Genomic DNA, 26866 nt, shown 5'->3' on the forward strand with positions numbered 1-26866 from the left:
CTTCTTTCCTCGCCAGGTCCTTTCGGGCTGCGCCATCATTGTCCGGGGCCAGCCCCGTGGAGGCCCGCCTCCCGAGAGACAGATCAATCTCAGCAACATCCGCGCCGGGACTATGGCACGACGAGCAGCTGCGGGGCAGCCGGATGGCAAGGACACCCCTGACGAGGTAGGGTCCCAACCCCTGGGCTTCGGATGCCAGAGCCTCAGCTGCTGCGTTTCTCCCCTCCCCCCAGCCGGTCCTTGGTAGGTTCCAGTGTGGGTCGCCATCAATCACAGCCATTCAGAACAGTGGCGGAGGTGCCACCCCCCCCCCGGGGCCTGGGAGCCAAAGGATGTTTCTCCCCACTTGGAACTGCCAGGCTCAAAGGGCCTGGCAGTTCCTCCCCTGGCCGGGTGTCATTCAGGGGGTGCTGGTCCTGCGGCTGCTGCTGCTCACCCCAAGGCTCCTGTCCTCCGAGCAGCTTCTGGCTGAGCCTTGGGGGGGGCGGGGGAGAAGCTCCGGGCAGGCCGGCCAGAGCTGCAGCCGGCCTCTGGGCTCCTTGGGGAGGGGGCGGCCTTTGCTCGGGTCCCCTCGGGTGCCAGAGAGGCCTGAGGCCGCCATCCCTTTGTCGGGTTTTATTCTCAGCTGCTGGGTGAGTTTTCTCTTTAGAAACACCTGGAGCGGGGGGGGAGTTGGGGGGGGAGAGCTGCTCGTGTGTTTGTAATGAGTGCGATTTAGGTACACTGGTCCTGAGAAGGGTAGAAAATCAGTCTTGTCCGGAAACGCGCACGGTCTCTGTTTCCTGGACTGAGCAGAAGCTTTGGGTGGTGCATGTGGAGATTTATATGGTGGGTCGGCGAGTGCCTGGAACTGCCCGGTGGGTGTTGAGGGTGTGCCTCCCCCGAGAGGGCAGGGGCCCAGTCCCCGCACAGGGAGATCCCTGGGTTGGGTGTGGAGCCCCCTCCTATATTGCGCTGGGCGAGGGGCCCAGAACCCGTGCAGGGGGCAGGTCTCCGAGAGGGAGAACCCGGCCACCCTCACCCAGACAGGCTCTGCTGCTCCCCTGTTGGGCAGAGGAAGGGTTTCCGGGGAGGACGCTGGCAATTGTTACAGGCCGGGGGGCAGAGGGTGGGCAATTGCCCGCCTGGGGGGGGACCAGTAGGGTTAGGGTCAGCGTTGCCTGGGCTGCTCTGGCTAACCGGCGGTGTGTGCATGTGTGCGTGTGTGTTTCCTCTTGCTTTGCCAGCCTTGGGCGTTTCCTGCTCGTGAGCTTCTGAGGAAGAAGCTGATTGGCAAAGACGTTTGCTTCTCCGTGGAGTACAAGACCTCTCCCCGGCGGGAGTACGGCATGGTGTACCTGGGCAAAGGTGAGAGGCCTTCCCTGCTTCGGGGAGGGGGGCTCTCCCACAGGACCCCTAGGAAGCCACTGGGCGAGGTCCTCTCCGACCGGGGGTCGAGGGCCATCCCGGATTGATGACTCCCGTTAGCCTCTCGCCTGGGGCTGAGCTGGGCCCTGGTGGCCGTTGTGGTCTGCACAGCAGGGAAAGCCTCCTGAGACTGGGCTGCTCCTCATCGGTAAACCCCGTGGCAACTGGTGGTCCCGGCCCCAGTATTGGTTCTGGGCAGGCATGCGCTCTCCCCAGGGAGTCGGCCTGCTACTTCCGCTCTCGCGGCACCTGCTTCGAAGAGGTGGCTGCCATGGGGCCTTTGCCAGATGGGCGGGTGCTTGGCCTCCTCCAGCCTGCTCTGTTGGAGGCGGCCCAGAGGCTCCAAGGAGCCAGGCGGGAGCAGCGGTGGGGCGATCCAGCCAGCGCAGTCCTGGGTTTGCTGCGTGGGGCCTTTGGGGCCCAACTCGGAGTGCGGCGTCTTCCTTCTGGAGCCCATCGGGCACCCTCTTGGCCCAGGCAGCCCTGCCTGTTTGGTTTGGGCATCCTCCTCGCAAAGGGTACCGGAAGCCTCCTCCAGGATGGCCCTTGGCTCAAGCATAGGGTCCCCCAGAGGCCTGGATGGGCCCCTCCTTGTGTCCTGAGGAATATGAATGCCTTTTTTTAAAGGGCTTTTTAAAATTAAATTATTCGTTTAATTTTGTTTGATTCCTGATCTGGTTAACCCTTGTGTGCCCCCCTCCCCGAGGCCTAGATCAGGGAAGTCAGCCGATGCAGTCAATCCTCCCACCGCTGGGCATTGAGGGTCTGGGGGGAGCGGTCAGACTGAGATGTTCTGGGGCGCCTGAAAGGGGGGGGCTCACTCTGCCAGGCTCTAGTGGCCGAGAGGGCAGCAGGGGGAGCCTCTGGCTTTGGCCTCCCTGGAGGGCCCAGTGCAGGCGGCTCTTTCTGCCCCTGCAGCAAACGGGGCCAGGGGGACTTGGGCGCACTTTCCCCTCGGGCCAGGCGCCTGCTGTGACGCCCGGTGACGGGCACTGGGCACTGGGCTAGCTTTGGCGGTGCTGGTGGGAGCCTCAGGCACGGTTGGCCTCCTGCTCCCCTCCACTTCCTTAACACCGCTCTCTGGATTGCAGACACAACTGGGGAAAACATTGCCGAGACCCTGGTGGCCGAGGGGCTGGCCTGTCGCCGGGAAGGGATCCGAACCAATAAGTAAGTCGGCTTCGTGCAGGACGGCAGCAGCCTCTGCCCGGCTGCGCAGGAAGGGAGGACCTTCAGGCCAGAGCCCCATTCCTGGGTCCCGGGAGGCTCGTTGGGAACTTCGCTCGTCCGTGGGGAAGAGGAGGAGGAGGGGCTGTGTTGGCCAGACCTGGTGGGATCTTCTGCCCCCGCTGGTGTCGCACGGCCCCCTCTCTCACGGAGGACTATTTTTCCTCCTCCTCCCCCCTAGTCCTGAGCAGAGCAGATTGGCTGAACTGGAGGAGCAGGCCAAGACCGCCAAGAAGGGGATGTGGAGCGAAGGGACGGGCTCACAGACGGTCCGAGACCTCAAGTACACCCTTGAGAACCCCCGGCACTTCGTGGATTCCATGCACCAGAAGCCCGTGAACGGTGAGTGCTGTTTCGTGGTTGGGGTGAGGCTTGCTGGGGGGGAGGCGTTGCTGGCTTTGTGTTCCTCTCGGGGGGGGGGCAGGGAGGGGCTGGATCAGACGCTGAGTGGTTTTTCTCCGCAGCCATTATCGAACACGTCCGGGATGGGAGCGTCGTCCGGGCCTTGCTCCTGCCAGATTACTACCTGGTCACTGTCATGTTGTCCGGCATCAAGGTCAGCCTCTCCCAAGAAGAGACGCGTCCAAGGCCCCCTCTGGTCCAGTCTCTGGTTTCTCAGAGAGGCTCTGGTGGTTTAAGATGGGAGGAGCCACAGTGCTGCACCCCCAGGCTGTGATAGGGAGGGAGGGAGGAGAGTTCCCTTCAAGGAGCTGGTCCTCCTTCAAAGCCATCCCTGTTACTGGCCACCACCAAACCCCACCCAAAGAAGAGCTTCCTTTGGCCTCTTCTGAGCCTCCCTCCCTCTGGAGCCCCGGGAGATGGGGGAGGACTGCTCCTGCCCACTCTGGCGTGCCAGGTGTTGTGTCATGCAAGGAGAGCATCTGAGCAGGGCCCCCCCCTCCCCCGTTTATCCTGGCGCCTTTTCCAGCTCAGCTGCATGTATGCATGCATATACGTATTTATTAAATTTGCCCATCTCACCAGAGGTGACTCTAGGCAGCTTGCAACATTCAGCTAAAATGCCACTCCGGTATAAATATTAAACTGGTAAGGATATTAAATTTAGAAATTCAATGAAGCTAAGCCGGATGGAGAGGCAGGGAGCCAAGCGCGCCCAGGGAGGAGGTGAGACGCGTTCTCTTCTCCATCGGCCTCTTCCAGAGGGCGGCGCTCCCACTGGGGCCCCAGGCTGGTTGGCACAGCCAGGCCTGTCGGAAGGCCAGAAGGGTGGGGGCCACAGCAGGAAAAGCTCCTCCCTGGTCCCCACCAGCTGGGCTGCCTGGGCCGAGGGGGCCCGCAGCAGGGGCCCTTTCGGCTGGAACCGGCTGGGCAGGCGAGTCCCATCGGGACCAGCTGCTTCCTCAGACAGCCTGGCCGTCAAGGGGTCTCGGGGTGATAACCGAGCCCTTGAACTGGATCCGGAAGCAAACCAGCAGCCAGTGCAGCTCACGGGAGGTCGGGCTTACACGGGCCGGCCTCAAGGCCCCAGGAACTGACCGGGAGGCTGCGTTCTGCACCCGGTGAACCTCTGGATGCTCTTCAAGGCTGGCCCCACGGAGAGCGCAGGGTAGTTGGCCAAGCGCGAGATGACTGGAGCTGACTGAGCACAGGGACTCCCGATCCAGGAAAGGACACAATGGGCACATTTGTGCAAAGGCCCTCCTAGCCACAACTGAGCAGGAGTCCAGGAGAACCCCCAGGTTGTGCACTGGGTCTGTCTGGGGCACTGCAAGTCCGCCCAGGACTGAAAATGATAATCGGCCGGATCCCGAGGTCCCTTGCACCCACAGCCACTCGGTCTTACTGAGGTTCAGCCGCAGTTTGTTATCCCCATCCAGATTCCCCCCCCACTGCGGGGGGGAAGCGACAGCATCACTTGGGGTCCCAGGATGGAAATGTCTACTTGAGCATCATGGGCTCCCTGATGGTCGCTCATCCCGTGATAGCGAACGCTCCCACCTGGGGGCTTCATGTGGACATTGAAAAAGAGCGGAGGGGGCCCTGTGGCAGGCCATGGAAGAGCCTCTCACTGCCGAGAGGCAGCTGTCCCCCACGCAGCTCACCTCTGCACTGGACTGTCCACCAGCACCCCTCCCCCCCCAGGACCTGCTCCAGGCTGCTCCAGGCAGCTGCAATCCTCGTTCTGGGCGAGGAGTTAGCACTGGGCAAGGTTGGCCCTTGCTGGGCCCCCGTTAAGCGGAGCTCCCTTCTTCGGGCCCTGAGGCTGCCTCTGTGCAGTTAGGGAGCCAAAGGCTGGAATTCCCCACCACTCTAATGAGGCCGGTGGGGCGTTCTCCCCTAGACAGCCCCTCCTTGCTCCTGGGGCAGGGGAGGGAGGGAGGGTCTGTCCATGTTCGGGGTGGCCTCGAGTGTGTGTGTGTGTGTGTGTGTGTGTCAGGCATGCCAGGCGTCAACCTTGTGGCAGAGCTAAACGGAGGCTGTTGTGGGCTTCCCTCCTTGCCCTGCCGTGGGGCCCTGACCTGGCTCTCTCCTTCCAGTGCCCCACCTTCAAGCGGGAGGCAGACGGCACGGAGAGCCCCGAGCCCTTCGCGGCAGAAGCCAAGTTCTTCACAGAGTCGCGGCTGCTGCAGAGAGACGTGCAGATCGTCCTGGAGAGCTGCCACAATCAGAACATCCTGGGCACCGTCTTGCACCCGGCAAGTGGGGGCGGGGGGGCGCTTGTGACGGGGGGGGCTGGTGCACCGAGAGGTTCATGGGAGCCACCTCTGGGAGCAGAAAAAGGGGACGGGGCAAAGCAGAGCACAGGTGGGGGGGGGGGGCTCAAAGGTTTCATGCTTTGAAATGAACAAACTGCCCGGCCAGGCTGTCCAGTCCCTCTTCCGCCCAGGATTCCCTCCTCACTGCGCTCTCCTTTTCTGAGCAGAGTGAGGAGGGAATGCTGGGCAGGAGAGCGACTGGACAGTCTGGCTGGGCAGTTTATTGGTCATTTTATGAAGCCACCCAGCCCATAATGACTCGGGTAGCATACAAGTTAAAAGCCACGAGTCCCATGGATTTCACTCTGGCAGGCAGATGCAGAGCGGGATAAAAAACACACACACACACGCACACACCCAAGGCTCTTTGAGCCTCAAGCAGGCAGGTGCCATGGCAGGGGAGGCAGGGTGTCGGGTCCCCTCAAATGCCACCACTCGACAGATGGCGTCCAGAGTTCTGTTGGGTCCTTGGGATAAAAATGGGAGGGGGGTGGTTGCGCCAATGGCAGCCCCTCTGCCATGAAGGGCTGCACAGGGGCAGCTTGCGCCTGGACTCACGCCTGGAAGCCCACCGCACTTGAGGCTGCCTCTGGGCCGTATCTGGGCCCGGAACCAGCCAGCCAGACGGCTGGCTGCTCCTGTGGGGCAGGTTTGCCCCTGGTTCCCACCTCCGCCTGCCCTCCTTGTTGCCCCTTCTCCCTCCCTTGGACCTGCCCTGCCCTGCTCTGTGGGGGGGGGGGAGCTGGGGTGGGATGCCAGAGAGGGGCTTTCTGCTTGAAGGGGGCTGGGGGAGGCCGTCCCAGTCTGGCAGGTGGGGCTGCCCAGAGGCTGGGGATGTGAATTGGGGAGCTGCCTGGGGGAGAGGCTGCTGTGAGCCCCTGACGGCCATCTTCTCTCCCACCAGAACGGAAACATCACGGAGCTGCTGCTGAAGGAAGGCTTTGCGCGCTGCGTTGACTGGTCCATGGCTGTCTACACCCGGGGGGCAGAGAAGCTGCGGTCCGCGGAACGGTAATGCAGGCCGTCTTGCCGGGGGGCTCTTCCTCTCCCGAAGGGGCGGCTGCGCTCAGCTCCTGGTGTGTGTGTGGGGTGTCTGTGAGCAAGCTCCAGAGCAGCAAAGCAGCTTTGGGGCTGAGATTGGAGGCAGGGAGGGCAGCCTGCCCTCCCTGCTGCCCCCGCGATGGAGCCCTAGCCCGGGGAGTGTGCGCCTGCCCTGCCCTCCAGGCCGCCTCCTCAGGCAGGTGGGCTGTGACTGGGCCCCGCATTAAGCTGCCTTTTGCCTGGTGCGGTTTCTCTCCCCGATCCCCGGCTCTCTCCCAGGCGTTAGGGGGGAAGCTGTTGAAGTGTGCAGAGCCTGCTGTGGTATCTCTGCCACCTTGGCGGTAGCGTTGGGAGTCTCTTGTGGAGGTCTGCAGAACTGCTTGGGTTAGAGACGTGTGGGTCTGCAGCAGCACTTTCAGCCTGTTGTAGTGGAGGTTTTCCACCACCACGTGGGTGGCCCTAGTTTGGACCCCAAGCACTGCTGGGGTGTTCAGGCAGCCCCTCCGGGGTGGGGGTGGGGTCGCGGGAGGATGGGTACTTTTTTGGCCTCACCAGCTCCCCCCTCCTGAGAACCTGTAACTCGCACCTTCAGGGGACGGTGAAGGTGTCTGCTGCTGGGGGCAACGTGCAGTCTGCTTCACGCGGCCCCCGTTCGGCCGTGTGCCAAACGTGGGTAGGGGCTGCCTGCATAAATGCTCAGCTCTTCCTGGAGGGAGGAGGCCAATGGCAGCCCAAGCAGCCGAGCTAGCTAGAGCCAGGAAGCAGCTTCGGATGGGCCCTGGGGGGGGGCGGGCAGTGGCTGCCCAGTCAAGCCCCCTGTCCCTCTCGGCCCAGGTACGCCAAGGAACACAAGCTCAGGATCTGGAGGGACTACGTGGCGCCCACGGCCAACCTGGACCAGAAGGAGAAGCAATTTCAGGCCAAGGTAGGCGAGGGCTGCGCAGGCCCTCCCGAAGGGCTCTGCGATCGGTTGCCTGGGCTGCTCCCGGGGGGCCTTGGGGGCTGCAGGAGACGGTTTGGGGGGCGTCCAGTCACAGGGGCTCCTTCTAGGCCGAAAACAGGCCAAGGCGACGAGCAGGGTGGCCCCTCACCTGCACAGGTTCTCACTGTCCTGGGCCCTGAGGCTGCTTCCTCAGGAGGCCTTGCTTGGCTGCCCCCAGGAACCCCAGGCTGCCTGAGAAAGCAGCGGGGCCAGGCAGCCCAGGGCCACGGCCTCTGGAGACAGCAGCAGCTTCTGTGGGAAGCCCTCCCCTGGCTTGCAGATCCCTGTTAGACAGGCGGTGGGGCAGCTTGGCTTGTGCCCCACACGCTGGGGCGTGTTGCAGCCCCATCAGGAAGATCTGGTGCTGTGGCGCCCAAGTTCAGCTTGGAAACGGCCACCAGGTGGCGCCATTGCTGCATCTGGCAGGGCATAAGAGGCTGCCTGGCTGGGGCTGAGAGGCCGGCTTGCTGGGGGCTCTCCGTGGGGGGAGACATGGAGGGGAGGGAGGGGAGGCCTCGGGGGAAGGGGGGTGAGGGGGTGCTGCCCCAGCGGTCAAAGGGAGAAGCCCCGGAAGGGCCCACCCGGTTGGATCAAGCAGTTAAAAGTGGCGACTTTTGGACTTCTGGACTTTCAGATTCGCTCAATGTGGCCTCACAGTAAATTTGGCTGGCCGACTGGGGCTCCCTGCCTTGGCTACCAGAAGGGTGGCGAGGAGCCCCCCCCTCCCCGGAAGGGAGCCAATTGCCCACTCTGATCAGCAAAGGGCCCCGCTGTGCAGGCAGCCGGGTTGGGGTCCGCCTCACTTTGGGCACAGCTTTCAAAGGAGGCTGGGCTCTCTGTGGGACTGTCCCACCCCCCATAACCTTTCTGGCAGTTGCCAGCAGGGGTGGGGAAGGTGGTTGCCTTCTGCCCCTCTGCTGGGCCAATTGTACCTGGAGGGAGCCCCCCCTCCGCCCTCCTCCTCCAGCCCCAGGGCTGCCAGGGGGTCCCTGGGGAGTTTTGGAAGTAGAGCAGATCTTCAGTCGAAAGAAGTTGAAGCCGAGAGTTAAATATATTCCATCAGTGCGTATTTTTAGCCAGGGACTAGGACGGTCACTCGGAGTCCTGCGTACGAGGTGAACAGTATACAGATTGGATGAACGGATTAGTAAAATCTTTTTGGCTTCTTCTGCGAGGCAGAGATGGGCGATGGGTCCAGAGGGCTTGTTGCCTGCTCGTTGCTAAGCGGCCCTGGCCATCCATCTGGGGTGCCTCACCCCGGTCAGCTGCAGCTTAAAAACCCCAGCAACGGGCATTTAGGCCAAACAGCTGCAGGTTTGGTTCTGAGGCAACTTGTCCCGCTTGCCCGTGCCCCGAGCCCTCTCTCTGACCCGGTTTGCCCTCGATGGCCCTGGGTCCAGGGGAGGAGACCGAGCCTGAGTCCTGCCCGTATCTCTAGCGATGTCTGAAGGGCCCTGGAGATGGGGTGGCCGGCATCTTTAGCCGGAGCGGGGGACCTGCCCCCTCCGTCCGATGCCAGGGGAGGCTCTGCCGTCCGTCGGAGCATCGACCGGGCCCAGGTTGCAGGAGCCCAGAGATTCCTTCCCGAAGGAGGGACCGAGAGGGGGGCTCCCCGGGCTCCGGCCACGATTGCAGGGACAGGGGCGCAAGAGGGTGGCCACGTCGGGAGGAGGTGGCCACGTGGGATCCGGATTGTGTGGAGAGGCTAGTTGTGTGTGTGCACAGTAGGTCATTTCCGGGATCTGGCCCACGGAATTCCTCAAGCCTCGGCGGACAAGGTGGGAAGTTCTTAGCAGACGACTCACAGACCGCTGAGGAGAAAACATGGGGCAGCTCAGGAAAGGGTGGGGGGTGCCCGGGGCCCTTGGCAGGGAGTATGCAGGTGGGGCACATTTTGGGGCAAAGGCAGTCCAGGAGACCCTTGTGTGGGGCCTGTGCTTGGCTCTGGGCGGCATCCCCGTCCTCTTCAGGCTGACCCTTCAGGCCACAGCCGCTCAGGGGTCCGCCTGCCTCGGGCTCTTCCGCGCCTGCCCACCATGCTTTGGGGGCGCTTTCTTTCTTTTCCCACTAGTGGCTTTCGCAGAGCCTGGGGATTCCTCTTGGGGTGGCGAGGGAGGGAGGGAAGGGGGCGCAGCCAGAGCCCCCGAGAGTGAGGCAGGCCTGGGTGGCTGGCAATGGAACTGCTGAAGAGGGCCGCTCCTCCTGCCCAGTCGGGGGCCCTCAAGGGAAGGGGCGCTCTGGGGTCCAGCTTTCTGAGCTGCGGTGAGGCTGAGGGGGTCTCCTCTTGGGGGTGCTGGGAAAGGGCTGGGGGAGTGTGGGTGGCCCAGGATCGCCCGGCTCAGCCCCTGCTCCCTTCCCCTCCCAGGTGGTGCAGGTGCTCAACGCAGATGCCATTGTGATGAAGCTGAATTCCGGGGACTACAAAACCATCCACCTCTCCAGTATCCGGCCTCCCAGACTGGAGGGGGAAGGCCCTCAGGTAGGATACACGTTTCAGGGAGGGGAGGACGGGCACAACGTTCCTCCCGGTGTCCCTCTGGGTTGGGCTTCAGCCCCGCCAAAGAGGAGCAGATTTTAATATTGGTGTTGCCACACAGCGACTCGCCTGGCGTGTGGAGAGCAATTGGAGATTCTGGTTTTAAGAGAGAAACAGCTGAGCCCCTGTTGGGGGTCTCCCTCTGGGGGCCTCTGGGTTGCTCTTCTGCTGCCCTCTGGGACGTTGGCCTTCTTGGCTGGAAACTGAGGCTCCTCTCCCCCATCCGAGGAGGAGGAGGAGGAGGAGGAGGAGGGTGAGGCTGTTGGGGGCCTGTTTGGTGCCTCAGCAGCTCAGGAGCCTCCACGTCTCTCCTGCACGCAAGGAGCCCCCCCCCCCGGGCAGCCCTTTCCAGACAGCCTCCTTTGAGGAGCGGCCGATTCCTCGGCTGGGCTTCAGCTTTGGGCTCCGGGCAAGCTCTTTTTCTTCTCTGCCAGAGGAGATGCCTCTAGGGCCAGCTCTGCTGAGCTGGCCCAAGGCCTGGCAGGAGGAGCCCCCGGCTTCTGGCTGCTGGTCCTTCTGAGGAACGGCCGGCCCCTTGACCAGCACCCCCTGGCAAAGGGGCTACAGGAGTTACTGGTCTGGCTTTGGAAACTGCACTAGAATCGGTAACTGGTTCAGTTACAGAAAGGCTGGATGTAAATGTGCCCCCCCTGCCCCCCCCCCGCCATGAGGTGGTGATGAAAGCGGCCAGGCTTTGGACTGCCACAGGCGGAAGGGCAAGTCCGAGGGAGGGGGGGGAAGCTCCCTGGTGAAGAAGAACATTACATGGGAAGGCTCACATTTCCAAAGGCAGCAATAATAAGGGAGGATGATAGGGGGAGGTCTGGATTGCCCCCCTCCCGGGCACTGCAGCCACCTGTGGGAGGGGGCCAAGAGGCTAGAAGGTGGCCTCCGCCAGGACGAGCGAAAGGGAGGCAGCTTGGCCCCCTTTGGGGGATGGAGGACCGGGTGGTGCCGTCTGGTTGCCTCTGAGGTTCCTGCCCACCGCCCCCCCCTTGGCTCATCACAGCCCCCTCGGGCTTTCCTGGGGTCTTTGATTGGCCTGGCCTCTGGGAGGCTTTGTGGTGTTCCCCCCCCTCCCCAAGTTTGCACCGCGGAGCCTCCTGTGACTCCGCCTCGGCTCCTGTCTTTCCCGATCAGCTCCCGGCTGCGGAGAGATGGTGCCGCTGCCTGTTTGTGCTACAAGCAAGGCGGGGAGGTCAGAGCAGCGTAAACAAGGCCAGGGGAGCATTGACACACATTCCTTTCCTGTAGTGGAGCAGGGAACATGAAAATTTAAAGCTGAGCATCTCAGTTTAATGATCCAGAGAAATTGTTCCTGTTACCTTGTTTGAGCACGAGAGCACTTCAGGCCATCCGCCAGTCTGCCTCGGAAATGAAAGCGCCAGCGATCCCAGCTTCTGAGCGGCCCCCGGCCCTGCAGTGTTGGCCTGCTCCTCTGCAGGCGCCAGCCGGGCTTCTGGAGGGAGGGAGGGAGGGAGGGAGGGCTCTGCCCCGTGGGATTCGCCAGGCCTGGGCTTGTCTGCTGGAAGCCGCCCAGGGGAGGCCTTTGGCGGTCAGGGAATGCTGGCAGGTCCCTCTGCCCACCGGCCGGGCTTCCTGACCCGGAGAGCGGCCTGGGGGGGGGCGCTCTGCTAGGCTCCATCTTCAGCTCCCCTGCCTGCTGGGCTCCCCTGCCTGGTGGGGCAGGAACGGCCACGGGGGGGGTCTGGGAGGCTCTGGGCGGGGAGCCCCCATCAGCGGCTACTCAGCGTCTGGTCATGGGCTCCTCTCCTCGGAGCTGCTGTGGCTGACCCTTCCCACCGGCCCTGGGTGAGGTTGGTGGCAGCAGCATGGAGCAGGGGAGTCAGTCTCCTGGCTGGGATTGGTGTGATGCGGGGGCAGGGGGGCTCATGGGGGAGAGGGGGGGATTTGGGGGCTTCCCTTTGGTCAGTTTTAATAACTTAGCACTTCTCCTTAAAGTACAGTTGTCCATCTCTTTCAATATCCCTCCTCTCACCTACAAAGAGGCCTGCGAGGCCTCCTCCTCTCAGCTCTGAGATCAGCAAAGGCTCCTTTGGGGCTTACCAGAGATAACATATTTATTTTAACCTTGATCAAATACCCAACTTTATATTCCTTCTGTTTCTAACTCCCTTGAACTTTAGTCTCATCAAATACTGTGGTAGAACTGTTTTTTTAATCCCTTCTCACAAAACTCTTCAAGATGTTAACAAGCCTGTTTTACACATCCAATGTGAGAACATTATCCAGGTCTCCCTCTCCCTCCCTCCCCCTCCCTCTCTCTCTCTCACACACACACACAGCAGGTTTCTTTCCAGTGCCCCTTATAAAACCTTTTTACATGTCATTTTTGTAATGACAAAATGGATTTTGTAAGTCCATTTTCAAACCGGTCTCTTGCTAGTTAGAATTTGTTCCTCTTCCAAAGCTTCTTGTATTGTTCACTGTGACTCATGCCTGAGTCACTTCCCAATTGGATTACTGCAATGTGCTTCCCCTGGGGCTGTCCTTGAAGACTTTCTGGAAGTTGCGACTGGCCCAGCATGCAGAAGATTTTGCAGTTCTGGCGATCCTGAGATTGGCCTGGGATTTGCCAGGCTGTCTGCAGGACTGCTTCTCTCGGGGGGGGTGCCTGCCTACCGTAGTGGGTCGGGTCGTCGCTTCCCTCAAATGCTGTCCCCTGAGGGGGCTTTAGACTTGCACTCTCCCTGAAGCCCCCGCTCCCCTCCCCTGCCCTCTAGTGTAACCTCCTTCCTGAGGCCCAAGGAGCCCCCCCCTTTTCAGTCTTCTGGAAGGGCATGAAGACCGGGCTCTTCTCCCGGGCACTGGGACAGACGGGGGTTGCGTCAGGGGGCGGGGGTGTGTGTCTGCTGCCCGGTGGGTGAGGTGGTTCTGTTTCGTCTTGGTTGTGGGGAGCTGCCTAGGATCGCTATGTGGCCAGCCGTAGCATTCTTTTTTTAATCTACCCAACATGCGACCAAGATACGCTACTACTTAGGGCTGGGAAGCGGAGTGCCAAATTTGGAAATACTAAGGAAGACAATAGAGTTGGGCCCTACGGCCTGGGAAGCAGGAGAAGGCTCTGGCGCTTAGGCCAGTTCAGTGATTCCCAAATCCCTCCGCTGCTGTCTGTCCCGGAGCTCATCAGGGGGACATCAGTGCCGTCGGCTGAAGGAGGCGGAAGAGCCGAGTTCTCGTAGCAAAGACACGGCCAGAGGCCGCCTGTGGGAAAGGCCTCAAACTGCTCAGGTGTGCAGGTTGCATCCAAGTCAAGCCGAGGCGGAGGAGAGAACAAAGCCACCAGCTCCACCGGATGAACTCGACCGCACAGCCGTAGGTTCACGGGAAAGTCCGGGAATGGCTTGGAAGCCCTGAACCGGAGGAACTGTGGCCTGAACTCAGAGAAGCGGCTGCAGAGGAGCGTGAGAAGAGGCTGCCAGGGAGGAAGGAAGAGCAGAAAGGAAAGCTGCATGTCTGAACAAGCTGTGGAGAAATTGGGCTAAGAAGAGAAGCCAAAGCCAGGAACGTCTCAGGATTGGTGACAGGCCATGAATGGACTCTCGGCGACTTAGAGCGATTTCCTCCCTGTCCCAGCCTCAGGTCCCTCAGGCCTTCTGGTGGTGCATCCATTGCCCCCGTGGCCGAGCCCCCCCCCCCGGTCGGCTGCCGGCTCTTCCCTTCCCTCTTCCTTGGCATGGCAGCCCTCCGCAGAAAGCTGGCACTCCCCAACCTGTGTCTGAGGGGGCAGAATCTGTGCCTGGGGCATGAACTCTGGGCTGACTGGCTCGTGATCCATGTCCACCGTCTCCCCCGGAGTCTTCTCCAACACAAAGTTCAGAAGCATCAAGGACTTCTTCAAAGCCCAACTTCCACTTCCACAGTGTCATTTATAGCGAGGCCCTCACAATTCTGACCCATCGTGGCGTCTGAAGATCTTTGCCAGGGCTGCTCTGTGGCGCCCTTCTCGGCTGCCGGTTGTTTTATTTTCAAGGCTTAATCCTAAAGGCAGAAACTATCTGGGCCCTTCGATATCTGCACTGTCCCTGCCAAGGCTGATTGTTGTGCCTGATGTTGTTAGTTTGGTCTTCCTTTTATTTTAATCCTATTTTTCACACTGCCCTTTGACCTTTTCTTCCTGGAACTGGCCAGTCCTTTGCGTGTTCGGCCGTCAGGGCGGTGCCATCCGCATAGTGGAGGTTGCCGGTGTTTGTTCCTCCAGTTTTAAAACCAGGCTCATCTTTTTTTTTTATTCCTACTTCCCTTAATCTATATTCCGCATATAGGTTGAATAAATAAGGGGAGACCAGACTGTTTTGTCTGTCTTATCAACCTGGAGTCAGGCTGTTTCACTCCTATTCTTTTTAATTGTTTTTTTTGTCATTTTATACTGTATTCTCATGTTTGTGTTATCCAGCCAGAGTTATTGCTTAAGATGGGCAGCCATGAAGGAGAAGGGAGTGAACTAGTGGAAGAGAAAGAAGGAGTAGCCTCTCCCCCTTGCCACCTCCCCCCATTCAATGCTGCTTCTCTTGGGTCATTGGTGGCATTCAGCCTGGGGGGGGGGCAGGGCTTCAAGGGACCCTTGACAGAAAAACTGGGCAGCTTCGCTCGGTTGCCCTGGATTGCTGGAGGCCGGCAGGATGCCCACAAGCTCGCCTGGAATCCAGCAGTCGCCAGGACAGTAATGACCTCCCTTTGGACAGAGCAGGAGAACCTGCACCAGTCTGCTCTGGGCCAGCCTGGCAGTGAGGAAGCAGCCTTTGTGAAGCCCACTGGCTGGCTTGAGTGGTGGATGGGCAGCTGGGTTGGGAGGCCGGACCGAAGCACCTCGACTGGCCTCCCCTGAGTGGAGACCGGGGACTCTTGACTTGCCAGGCCTACAAAATGAGTAGGTTGTGGTCTACTTTGTCAAATTCCTTGCTTCCCATTTTCTTCCATTGCTTCCATCCCTCTTTCCATTTTTTGTACTTGTCCGTTTTGTCTTTCAGTTTATCAGAGATCTTTGTGCAGCCATGCTGGTTTCTTCTTGGATTTCTTTTTTTTTCTTTTTCAGTGGTATCGTGCTGGACTGGGCTTTTATGATCATATTTTTCAGAGTTTTCATGCTTCTTGAGTTGTTTTCCCCTTTAGGATTTTTATCCGTGGAATGTTTCTTAGGCTCTCAGTTTGTTAAAATCAGCTCTTTTAACATTTAAGACGCTGGCTGTATTGTGTTCTATTGTTTATGTTTGTATTATATTGAATTCCAACATGACGTGGTCACTCTCCCCCAGGGATCCGGTGACTTCAACTCCCTCTAACACTTCTTCTCTATTAGTAAGAATAGATTCTAGATCTAGAAGCCGTAGCTCTCTATCACTTCTTCTCTATTATACCGCTGTATTTTACACAACTGAGCCTCCTTACACTCGTCTCTACAAAGTCTGCGTCTCTCAGCTCCTAGGCAGCCAGGGCAGTTTGGGCCATCAGTCCTTTGGCCATCAAAAGATTGGTATGGAGAATTCATGAACGTTGTTTGGTTGGCAAATTCCACATACGAGGTGTAGAGTTCGAAAGAGTATTAGCCTCTGAGGATTTTAACTTTGGTTGCCCGATTGTAGGTACACAATCCACTACTTTCTCCCCAAACTTGGTGTTTATAGGACACGGTAGAAGCATTCCTCTTATGGCATCTCCAGTGCTGTTTTTGACAATCCGTATGTCGTGGAGTTCAGTAAGTTCTGAATCTGAGTTTCTGTTGTTTCAAGTCATAATTTCAGGTCCATTCACATTCTTGCTATAAAAGTTAAAACTCTCTCCTGTTGTCTTGTAGTTCTTTATCCCACTCAACTGGGGCCAGAATTCCTAATGATGCACTTATAAAGTCATCGCTGAGACGGCAGTCCTGGCGCTCCCCATTGCCATAGTTACCCAAGACTCTTGTGGGTCGTTCAGCCAGCGCCCACTCCAAGCCAGGCCGCTCCAGGCCTGGTCCCGAACCTCCCTAAGGGTCCGTTTCCTCTTTATCCCCACCCCCACCTCTGCCCTTCTGGCAGCCACAGTCACACACACCCAAGCCCCGCTGCCCCACCGCCCTCCCTCCCTCCAACTGTCCCATGCCATCCCTTGCTCCCACCGCTGACCGAGAGTGCCTGGGCTGGCCCCACCCGTCGCCATCTTCCCCAGGTCTCACAAGGAAATGGCTGTGGGCGACCCGGGGAAGAAAGCCTCGCGTGCAAAGTGCTGGCCTGGCACGACTGGTCAGCAGTGGGTACCAAAGGACAGCCCAGAAGGCAGGTGCCATAGAGGGAGTGCAAGGGGGTGGAGAAGGGCAGAGATGGAGGGCGGACAGGCGGGTTGGGGGAGCTTAAGTGGGCCGCACGTGTGGGGGGCTGCTAGTCCCTCACATTTTGGTCACATGACAGCGGGGCGGGGCTGCAACAGTCGGATCTTTGGGAACTGGGGAGCAAGTCCCTTTGTTCAGCATTACCTCAACTTTGAACCGTCGTTGAAGGAATGGTCATAAGTTGAGGACTCCCTGTATGCCTCTTGCTTCTGGTTGCTGCCCCGTCTGCTCCTTTCCTTGATTCTCAGCCAACAGCTGCGTTGAGACCGTCTTGCTTTAATCGGCTGTGTCTTCATCCCTTCCTCTACTCCTTGGTCACTCTCGGTTCTGCCCTCCGGTTTTTGCCCCCTCCAAAGGCCAGCCTGGAGGAAGCCTTCAGGAGGATTATCCGGGGTCCTGAAGCGCTCTGGCTGATAAGGCCGTCCGAGGGTCATCTAAGGCCTATTAATAGATAATGTACCGTGACATATATTTATTGAACACATTAGGCCAACGTTCACTGCCTTTATTGGAAAGGGAGACGCAGAGCCCCGGGATAATCACTTCTCTTAACTGGGTCAGACTCCCAGTCAATGAGATGCCAGTCAGGTATAATGTCTGAGGCTCATCCCGTGTGAGCAGCCACGTGCCTCGCTTGCCACGTACAGTCTGCTGTTGGGGACAGATTTGTGGAGCCGAATTGGTGTTCAGCATGCCAAGGTCAGGGCTTGGGCCCGCCACCATCCACGAGTGGGCAGGTGCAGATGGAGAAAAAGCAACCCAGACTCCCCCCCCCCTCCCAGCAGTGCGTTGCTCCGCCAAGACCCTTCTGGACAGTAGGAGGTGGTCTGCGGGCTCTCTTGCAGGGCCAGAGGCCGGGCTTGTGGGGTCCCCTGGAGGAAGGCACGGAAGGAGCGGGGGACAAGGCAAGGAAGAAGCTGCCGCTGTCCAGAGAGGCCGCTGCTGCCTCTTAGACGTTCTGAAGGAGCGCCCGGTTGGCTGTAGCGACGGATGAAAGCCGAACTTCATGGAATTTCATGGAAGAAAATGCAACGTCGCATTTTCTGCAGAAGAGTCTCAGCCCAGCTGTGGAAAATAAGGGGAGTAACACGATTTGGGACCACTTTGCAGCCCCAGGACCTGGCAGGTTGCAGTTATCAGTGGAGCGACGGCTTCTTGAGTGTTATTGGCAAATTGTGTGGAAGAAAATCAGGGTATCCATCCAAGAGCAGAAGCTTGAAGGGATATAGGTCACTCAGCCCCAGAATGGCTGAAGCAGAAGGAATTTGCCACCAGATCCTTCCTCCAGAGGCTTCGAGCGGAATTCAGATGCCACATTCGTCTCTGGACACAGGGCTGAGAAGCCGCCGCGTGTGGGATGATGTGGGGATGCCCAGGCCGGGACCAGGTCCGGCACTGATCTGCAGCTCAGGCGCACCCTCGTCTCTCCTTCCTGGGCATGTTTGGAAGGGATCCACGGGCCTTGTCTAGATCACCTGCCAGGAAGGTTATGGCTGCACTTGAAGGGAATACTTCACGGTCCTGTGGAGAAAACCCCATTTCCATACATGGTGTGTGTGTGAGGGGGGGGGTGAATTGCTGGGACTTCTCTGAAATACAGCAGAAGGGGCTGCGCCCTCTGGCACTTTGTGCACTGGGTGAGGAGATGTGCGATGCTGCCGGCCTCCTCTGGCCTGCGAACAACTTCTTGCAGAGAGTGTGTGTGTGTGTGTGTGTGGGGATAGTTCCTGCATTTTGTCGGCTTTCCTATCGGAAAGAAAGCTGCTGCTCTCGTTCCACACATCAACATGGAAAAGCCTTCTTGGAACTGTAATCCGAGATGTATGTCCTTGAGACTCCCTTGTTTTCTTAGGAATCCATTTTACAGCAGCTTCAGGAACCAACAAAACAATCTGTTTATGTTCTGGGAAGTGTAAATACTTTCCCTTTAAACAATGCATCTGCTTCCCTGTGATCTCTCTGAGAGGCCTCCTCTCTCGGCCCTGCTAGGTAGGCCAGACCAGGAAAGCTGGAAGTGCCGAGAGGAGCTGCAATAAAGGAATGGGACAGATTGTGCCTCACCCCCTCCCCTCCTTGCGCTCCTGTGTCCTCCAAACATTACCTCATTTCTCTGGGCTTAAAAAAATGTTTCAGCCTCTTTGGCCTAGGTGGCCCTTCTGGCCGGTCTCCCTTCTGGCCCTCTTCCTCACTCTCTGCGCCCTCCTCCTCCTCCTCCTCCTGCCTCCTGCCGGGGCACCAAGGGGACGGCTGGGGTGAGGCAGGCTTGGATCAGGGACCGGAGTGGTGGCCTCTTCCTCGGTTGTACCTTTGGGGAGAAGATGCTGTGGGATGGAGGGACGGGGAAGAAGGATCGGCCAGCGCCATCACCGTTTGTGGGAAGGAAGGGCTGCCCAGCTTATTGGCTTTTAATGGCCCGGAAGACAGGGCCGCCTGTGAGGGCCTCCTCCCTGCATTGGGAATTGGAATTGGAAATGTGTTTGTTGCTGGAGGAGTGGCTGCAGAGGGAGGGCGGGCCCGGATCTGGGCCCCCGAGGGAGGGCGGGCCCGGATCTGGGCCCCCGAGGGAGGCCTGTGTTGGCTAGAGGCGAGGGAAGCAAGTCGCTCAGGGCAGCCTGGAGGTTGATGGCGAGCGCTTTCCTCACGTCCCTTGGCTGACTGGGGGAGAGGAGCCGAAGGGACGGAAAGGGAGCTGAGGGTTTTCCTGCAATGTCACAAATCCCATTACTAGCCGAACTTTGGCAGTGGGGCCAGCGGATTCGCTCCTGCCCCACGGAATGAGGCCCCCTGAAGGGTCCTGCTGCTCAAGGCCTTCTGGCCTCTGGCGAGCTGCGGGAGGCCCGGTGGTTCTCCCGGGCCGGGCCTCGGAGGGGGCTTTTGGTGCTGGGGGGGGCTGGTTCTGATTAGCTGCCCCTGGAGACCCTTCTTTGCTTTTAATTTTCATCGTTTAAGTCTCCCGGAGTCATTACGGAGCTGGATGGCCTCATAATTGGATAAATAATAAATAAAAGCCCCCGGAGATGACAAACTGCTTCCAAAGGAGGGACGCCTCTCTGAAAATAACCGGCTTTTTCTGGAAAATAAATGCAGCCCCCAAACCCGGATCCAGAGAGGAGGGCAGCTACAGCCACAGGAGTCCTCCGCTTACGGTGGCAGTTGGGGCAGGAGTCTCTGCTGCTGAGTGAGCGGCCATAATGCACGACGTCACATGACCCCATCGCTTGGCAGTAGCAACCCTAGCAGCGCAGTTGAGTGGTTTGAGCTGTAAGTGACACGCGGTGGTGTCAGCCCCGTTCTGCGGTGGGCCTTTAATAGGTCATCTCCGGGCACTGATCCCGCTCTCTCTGTTTGTCCGACGGTCACGGGGGAGAGAGGTGGCTCCGGGAGGGTCCTCCGTCAGAGCCGGGCCCTTGAGGCTCGTGGCTGAAGCGTCTCTCTGCTCCCCCTCAGCTCTGGCCACAGCTAGAGCGTGGGTCCTCTGGACGAGGAGGGGGTGGGCTCCTCTGCTGCGAGGGGACAGGAGCCCCCCCTTTTGGGTGGCAGGCTGGCATCTCTGCCTCCTGGAGGGGTGTGTCAGGAGGGCAGAAGGGCTCTGGATGGGCTGACCAGGTTGAGGCTGAGGGAGGGGGGCTGCTGTCCTCTTGGCGTCCTCCTGCTCCAGGACATCAGCTGCATTGCAGACCCTCCTCTCTGCTGCAGGGGGCTGCTGCCCCTTGCAGGCTGCGGAAGGAGGGAGGGAGGCACTTCACCCCCCAGTTCCTTTTGCTCTCCCCTTGGAAGAAAACTCTACCTCCCAGCAAGGTTGTGCCTCGTCTTTCTGGGGCTGCTGAGACGGGGGGGGGGGGAGGAGGAGGGAGAGACCCTGCCCCCCCATGTGCTGTGCTGCTCCTGGAAGGAAGGAAGGAAGGAAGGCTGACGGCTTCCCTCAGAGAAGCTGCCCATCAGTCATCCTCCGGCGGCGGGCCAGGCGTGGGGGTGGGGGGGCCTCCCGGAGGAAGGGGAGTGAGGAGAGTTGTGGGCCTCCATCTTTGGAGGGCGTCAAGCAAAGTTGGACAGCCCCTTGTCGGGGAGGGGGGCTCTGAGGAGTCCTGACTTGCGCGGGAGGGGGTCCAAGAGACCCTAGCCAGCTCATGGGGTGGATGCAGGTCTTGGGCTGAGGGGGGGGGCACAGGCACTGCTCTGCTCTTCGAGGAGAAAGCTCCCCCCCCCTCTCTCTCTCTCTCTCTCTCTCTCTCTCTCTCTCACACACACACACACACACACACACACACACACACACACACACACACGGCTTCTGGCAGATCATGGCCTCCTCCTCCATTTAGTTTGCCGGACTCTCAAGTGAGCAGCATGGGGGGGATCTGTGGAGCTGGGCAGGAGAAGGAAACCAAGGGGGGAGGCAGTCTTAAGTGATGCAGGATTACAGGGGGGGAAAGAGTCTTGGGGGGGCACATTGAAGCCCCTGGACCTTCCATGCTTTGCGATGACCAGCCCAGAACAGGACGCCGGATTGCTAAGGGGGGGGCAGAGGGTCTGAAGTGGGGGGCTGCCCTGGCCTCACCTGCTGCTCCTCGTTTTCAGGAAGAATGTCCCCCCCCCCTTTATCCATCTGGGACTTAGGCTCCCACGGCAGGGGTGCCAGCCCTGTTGCCCTCCGTGGTACCCCTGTGCCTGGCAGTGTCTGGAGGGAGACTCCCTCCAAGGACTTTGGGGGCTCAGCATTGCTGCCTTAAATTGGCCTAAAATTCCTCTTGATTCACCCCAAAATCAAATGTCGTCCAGACCTCCGGCGGTTTTTGTCAAGGTTTTCTGAATTGTGGCCGGGAGAATTCCTGGGCTGTGCCTGGAGCGCCTTGGCCTAGCCTGATTGGGTAGAACAGGGCGACTGAGAAGGAGCGAAGAATTAATGGGGCAGGAGTTTTAACTGGGGGCTGATTGATGTGCTGATTGATGTGGAAGGCCTCCCCCGCCCGCCCGTGGAAGGTCCAGCTTTCCCTGCCCCCTCCCCCCCTCTGGGCCCTCCTTGAACGGAGGGGAGAGAGTGGGACTCCTGGTGGGGCCGGACTAGCTTGGGGCTCTTGGGAAAAGGGGCCGGCCCTGGGGGATCCTGAGTGGCAGGCGGGCCTTCAGGGGGGAGAGGCTGGTCCAGCGGGTGGTGGTCCCCCGGCCAGGAAAGGAGGGAAGGGGGCTGCTTGTGTGGCCCACCACCTCTCGTGGCCTGCGGTGGGGGGAGTCAACGTGGGCCGGTCGCTTGGCTGAAGCCGGGGTGGGGAGGGGAGGGCTGCTGGATGGGAAGACCCCAGGCCCTGCAGCAGCGCATAACTCAGAGTGGCTGACAAACCTGGATTGATGGCCTGCCTTGACAAGCGCTTCAGAGGCCTGGCATAAATTCATCTGGCAGCAGCTGGAGAAGAGGAAGATGGCTGCCAGCTCCGTCCTGCTATCGCCCCCACCCCCACATCCCCCCTCTTTTAGCCCAGGAGGAGCCCCCCAAGGGCCTCAAAGGAGCTGTGGGGTCTCCTTCCCCAAAGAGAATGGTGGGGGGGGGTCCCCTGCAGCTCCTGGCCCTTTTCCCACTGACCAGGCTTGGATCAGGGCAGAACCAGCCGGGGCCTTTCTGTCACCCACGAAGGGGGGGGGCTGGTGCCCTTCTCTCTTAGGGCACCAGGAGGTCTCTCTCTCTCTCTCTCTCTCTCTCTCTCTCTCTCTCTCTCTCTCTCTCTCTCTCTCTCTCTCTCTCACACACACACACACACACACACACACACACAGAGGTTCTGGCCTTGACCCTGCCAGCCACTTGTTTCCTCTGGGTTTACCCTCAGCAACCACAACACCTTTTGTCCATCTGGGTTTTTATTATTTTTAATCTCTTGTTAGCCACCCAGAATCATATTTCCGAGATGGAGGGCCATATAAATCTGCTTAATAAATAAATAAGATACGGTAATGAATGAATCGGTGAAATAGGAGCAAGATTTGTTTCACAAGATTTGTTCGGAAATTAATCTGGGGTGAGGCCGATATTTATTTTAATTATGTGTTTGCTGGAGTTATACCCAGCCTTTCCCCGGGAGGCTCCTTGGGGATTTACATCCTGTCAGATTCCGGAATTCCCTCCCGCTACAAAACTTGTTCTTTTTGCACACGCGCGCGTGTGTATGTGTGTGAAGAGGTATTTTTCTTTTCTGCATTTTGTCACTTTAGCACAGCCAATCCCCTCGGTTAATTGTAATTGAAGAGCAGCTACCAGTGTGGATAAAGCAGGAACAAGATGCAAATTAATTGATTTTATTTGGTGTGACTTGGGTGGAAGATTAATTGAGTGGCTTTATCGTCTGTGAAATTATTTATCAATTTGCATGCAGAGATATGAAGTGGTGCGTGAGACTTAAGGGAGAGCTCCCTCCTTACCTGCCCGGCCCCATCGGTCACTCTCTGCGGGCCGCCTCTCTCCCAAAGGGAGCCCTCCGTCTGTGGGGCAGGAGGCCTTGCGGGAGGAGGGCCGGAGTCTCCCTGCTCAGCCAGCACTGGAAGGGGGCCGAGCCAGGAGGCCTCCTTGGGCAACCGGGGTCCCTTGGGGGACCCCCTCGGACCATCGTTTGGGAAGCGGGGAGGGGAGGGGAGCACACGCATCCGCTCCCCTCTGGCCGTTTCCTGTTCTGCCCAGAAGGTCCCTCTCCAGAGCTTTGTGGGGGGGGGGCTGGGAGGACCTGGGCTCCGCAGCAGCCAGGGCACCAGTCTTGGAGAGCCCCTGGCGGATGCCGCCCAGCGCCTGCCCCTTGGAACCAGAGCCAGGAGGGGAGGCCTCCAGCCTGCTGGGTTTGCAGCTCGAAGTGCAGGTCTCTGGGGACGCCCCTCCCGCAGGAGGCTTCTGCAATCTTAATCTTGTGTGGAAGCGTTCCCAGAGCAGAGCCCGGTGCTGGGGGGGGGGAGAGACGAGGAGGAGGGGGTCCCTTCAAGGGCGTCCGGATGCTGGGGAAGGGGCCCTTGGGGATTCTGCTGCCACCTCCGCTCCGCTTCCTTCAGGACGCCGGGCTTTGCAGGGCAGTTTTGTTAGACAGCTGCCCGGCCCTGGCACGCTGCCCACGAGGCTTTCTGGTCAGACAGCACAGTGGGAAGGAGCCCTCCCCCAGGTCCCCCCTCCCTCCCTCCCTCCCTCCTTCTCGAAGCTGCTGCTGCCCTCCGAGCTGGCCTTGCAGGAACTCCCCCCCTCCCCGCTGCGATGGGACCTTTGGGAGGCTGGGGGGGCTTGGGAGGGGGCCACAGAGGGGCCGGCTGAGCCAAGGGGTGACACCCACAGAGCCCCCCTCTCTCTGACCCAGCAGTCTGCTCCTCTGAGAGACCCCCCCTTGCTCCCTTTCCTACTCCTGCATGGCTTAACGTTGGCCTCTTTGTGAGTTTTGTTGGTTCCGGGAGGACCCTCCGAATCCCCTCCAGCCTCTCCTAGGGGGGCCCCCTGCGCTTCCCCCCCTGGCACCAGGGATTGTGTTGTTTCATGCCTGAGTTTGTGTCTTCGAAGAGGCCTCTCCTGAATGACTCCTCATGGCCTGGGGTTTTTTCTCTCCTGGAGCTTTTACCTGTACTTGCTCCTCATTTAGTGACCATTCGCAATCACAACAGCGATGGAAAATTGTGACCGTTCCTCACATTTACAACCTTTGCAGATCTATAAATCAAAAGAGAGCTGAAATAAAACCCTAGGTGTAGTTGTGTTTTCAGTTGGCAACTCCTTCGCTTAACAACTGAACTGCAGTCACTAAACCAGGATGACCCATAATCCTCAGCCATTCTGAGGAAAAGTGATCTGTTTCAATCCTCTCATATAAAAAACAAACATGTTTATGGTTTAGAAGCGTTGCTGTCTGGAAGAGGAGGAGCAGAGCGTTGGGCTGCAGCAACCCTCCGTTTTCCATCTGAAAACATCTCGGAGCGCTGTGGGGATGATGGCCTGGTTTCAATAGTCCCTGGGGGGGTTTCCAGGGTTGCCCCCTCCCCCAGGCTGCTTCTGGGATGGGGCTTTGGGAAATCTGCTGTGACCCCCTGCAATGCCCCCTGCTGTGCCCCAGATGGGGGGGGGAGGCAGCCTTCTGGGCCTGGGCAGCCTGCCCTTGCTCTCCGGGGGCTCTGCCCGTGGGGTCTTTGGGGTCTCCTGTCTCGGGCTGGGGAGCTCAGAGAGGCCCAGGTGGGCAGATTGCGATGCTCCCGAGGGCTGGGCTGGCACTGCTGACCCTCCTCTCCCTCCCCAGGACAAGAACCGGAAACTCCGTCCCCTCTACGACATCCCCTACATGTTTGAGGCCCGGGAGTTCCTGCGCAAGAAGCTGATTGGGAAGAAGGTGAGCTGCGCCCGGCCAGCCTGAGGGGGGGGCTGTGGGGAGCCCTGCGGGGCAGCCATCTTCCTGCCCCCTTTTCCTTTGGGACGTACGGCTGTCTCAGTCTTGCGCCCACCCCCTCCCAAGCTGGAGCAAGGCGAGGTCACCTCTGCCTGTGTCCAAGGCCCGGGCTCTGCTGCTTGGGCAGGGGGTGGAGGGCGAGGAATGGCCTTCCGTGGGGCTTCTGGCCCCTCCCTGTGAACCGTCCCACGGAGCTCTGCTTCGTGCTGGGGTCAGCATGCAGCCGTGCACCGTGCAGAGGCGGGAGGACAGCGGCCCTTCTGGGACAGCAGCTCTTCCCTCCCCCCCCCATGCTCCTTTGGGGAGCTGGCAGGTGCCCTCGACTGCCCTCCTGGGGGCCCACGGAGCTGCTCCCCAACCAGCTCTGGGACACAGCTGCCCCGTCTTCCTGGCACCGGGGGCTGGGCTGGTGGAGAAGGGGAAGCCCTGGCCCTGAAGAGGGGGTGCCCCCTTGCTCCCGCCCTCCCCTGCTGGGCTGGGCCTGCGGAGGCGGCTGTGTGGGCCTCACCACGGCTGGCCTCTGACCCACGGGTGGCACGGGGGGAGGGGCTGTCTGGGCCTGGGCTGCGAAGGGCACCCCGTGCCAACCCAAGGAGAGCCTGTCCTTGCCAGCAGGTGGCCTTCGGGCCCCGGGGTTGCTGGGCAGCTGCTTGTCTCTGGCTGCGTGTGCGTGGGGGGGGCTCGGTGGCCCTCCCCGGCCGAGGTGGCTTTATCCGAATGGCTTTTGTCAGCGCCACGTTTTTCACTTCAGATTAATTTGATTGGGGCCAGTGAGGAGAAAGTCCTTTGTGCTAATGACCGAAAGAGGCCCCGGGCCAGGCTGCCACTGATCAGAAGTGACAGGCCGAGCCGCTGGCCCCTTCTCCTTGCCGCCCAGCGAGATCAAGGATGCCCTGCAACTGGACGCCCAGGCCGCGGAGGGGGACGGCCGGCCTCCCCGGGGCTGGCGGCTGCAGGGTGGCATGCTCCAGCCACGAGCCGGGGGGGGGCTGTCTCTCCTTTGGCCAGGGCCAGGACGGCCTCGCTCGGCCCTGGGCCACCCCTCCCCTCCCTTCCCGGCTTTTCCTGAGTCCGTGCCCAAGCAGCCAGAGGGCCTCCGTTGGCCCCACCGTCCCGTCCTGGCGGTCACCCTTGGATACCTTGGCTTATCTCCTGCCTTGCTAGGCCTGACCCACCCTGGCCGAGAGAAGGGCCCCGGACCCCTCCGGCAGGGGAGGCCCCTTCCCAAGTAGAGGGGCTCTTGGGCTGGGAAGAGGGCGGGCGTGTCTCTTTCCTTCCCTCCCCCGCCTTTGCCTGGGGAGGGAGAGCATCTCTCTTGTCCCACAGCAGAGGGGCAGGCAGCCCCTCCCTCCTCTGCGGGCATAAGCCTGGCTAGGTCACCCTTCCCTGCTCCGAGACACACACACACACACACACACACACACACACATGGAATCCACCAGCAGCCCCCCTTGTCAGAATGCAGATGCTGCCAGCGTGGGACCCCCATCCCCATATGGCTTAGCAACCCTGGCTAGGGAGTTGGGAGGCGGGCAGACCCCTCCCCTGCCCCCAACCCTAACCTCCAAGAGCCTCTTCTCCCCTCTGAATGGGCCTCCATTCCTCAGCAGGGGCCTCTGAGGGGGGCCCTGGGGGCTGCCCTCTGCCCCTTGCAGACTCCAGCTGCTCCCCCTTCCCCAGCTGTCTCTGGCTGGCCGCCCTCCCTCCGAAGCCACTGAGCCTTCCTGTCCTCCCTCCAGGTGAACGTCACAGTGGACTACATTCGGCCGGCCAGCGGGGCGACCGACACGGTTCCCGCCTTCTCAGAGCGCACCTGTGCCACAGTCACCATTGGCGGCATGTGAGTGTCGAGGACGGTGGGCATCCAGGGCAGCCGGCAGGAACGGAGGGTGGTGGCAGTCGGGCAGAACGGCCCGTCTCGGCCAAGCAGAGCTGGCTGCCCCCAGGCCTTGGCTTCAGCTCCCTGGTGCCGCCCACTGCGACCGGGGGACACAGCCAGCCAGCCACCCACCCACCCCAGAGCCTCGGGGTGAAGCCACCCCTGCCACCTGCGCCCCACTGGCTGCCGCCTTCCTCGGTCGTGGCCCTCCGTGAGGGAGCTGCTGCTGGCACCGGGCCTCCTTCCCAAGGCCACGGGGGCCATTCTGGCAGGGCTTCAGAGGCCCTCCAGGACCTCTCAAGGAGGCTCTTCCCCCCTTCCCCACCTGGCGCGCAGCCCCCTCCTTCTTGCCCCAT

At 60.2% G+C, this 26866-nt stretch overlaps 1 protein-coding gene across 1 annotated transcript in view; it reads left to right on the forward strand.

Annotated features, from left to right (window-relative positions):
• SND1 (staphylococcal nuclease and tudor domain containing 1) overlaps positions 1–26866 on the forward strand; it is a 42828-nt gene that overhangs the window by 792 nt on the left and 15170 nt on the right. Inside the window, 11 exon segments of the mRNA XM_015817909.1 lie at positions 17–166; positions 1227–1347; positions 2499–2577; positions 2816–2976; positions 3099–3190; positions 5133–5291; positions 6256–6362; positions 7227–7317; positions 9740–9853; positions 24485–24574; positions 26371–26597. Coding sequence (XP_015673395.1) covers positions 17–166; positions 1227–1347; positions 2499–2577; positions 2816–2976; positions 3099–3190; positions 5133–5291; positions 6256–6362; positions 7227–7317; positions 9740–9853; positions 24485–24574; positions 26371–26597 — 1391 coding nt within the window.

Source organism: Protobothrops mucrosquamatus, unplaced genomic scaffold (genome assembly GCF_001527695.2).
Source record: "Protobothrops mucrosquamatus isolate PMUCROS unplaced genomic scaffold, P.Mucros_1.0 scaffold655, whole genome shotgun sequence".
Taxonomy (NCBI): domain Eukaryota; kingdom Metazoa; phylum Chordata; class Lepidosauria; order Squamata; family Viperidae; genus Protobothrops; species Protobothrops mucrosquamatus.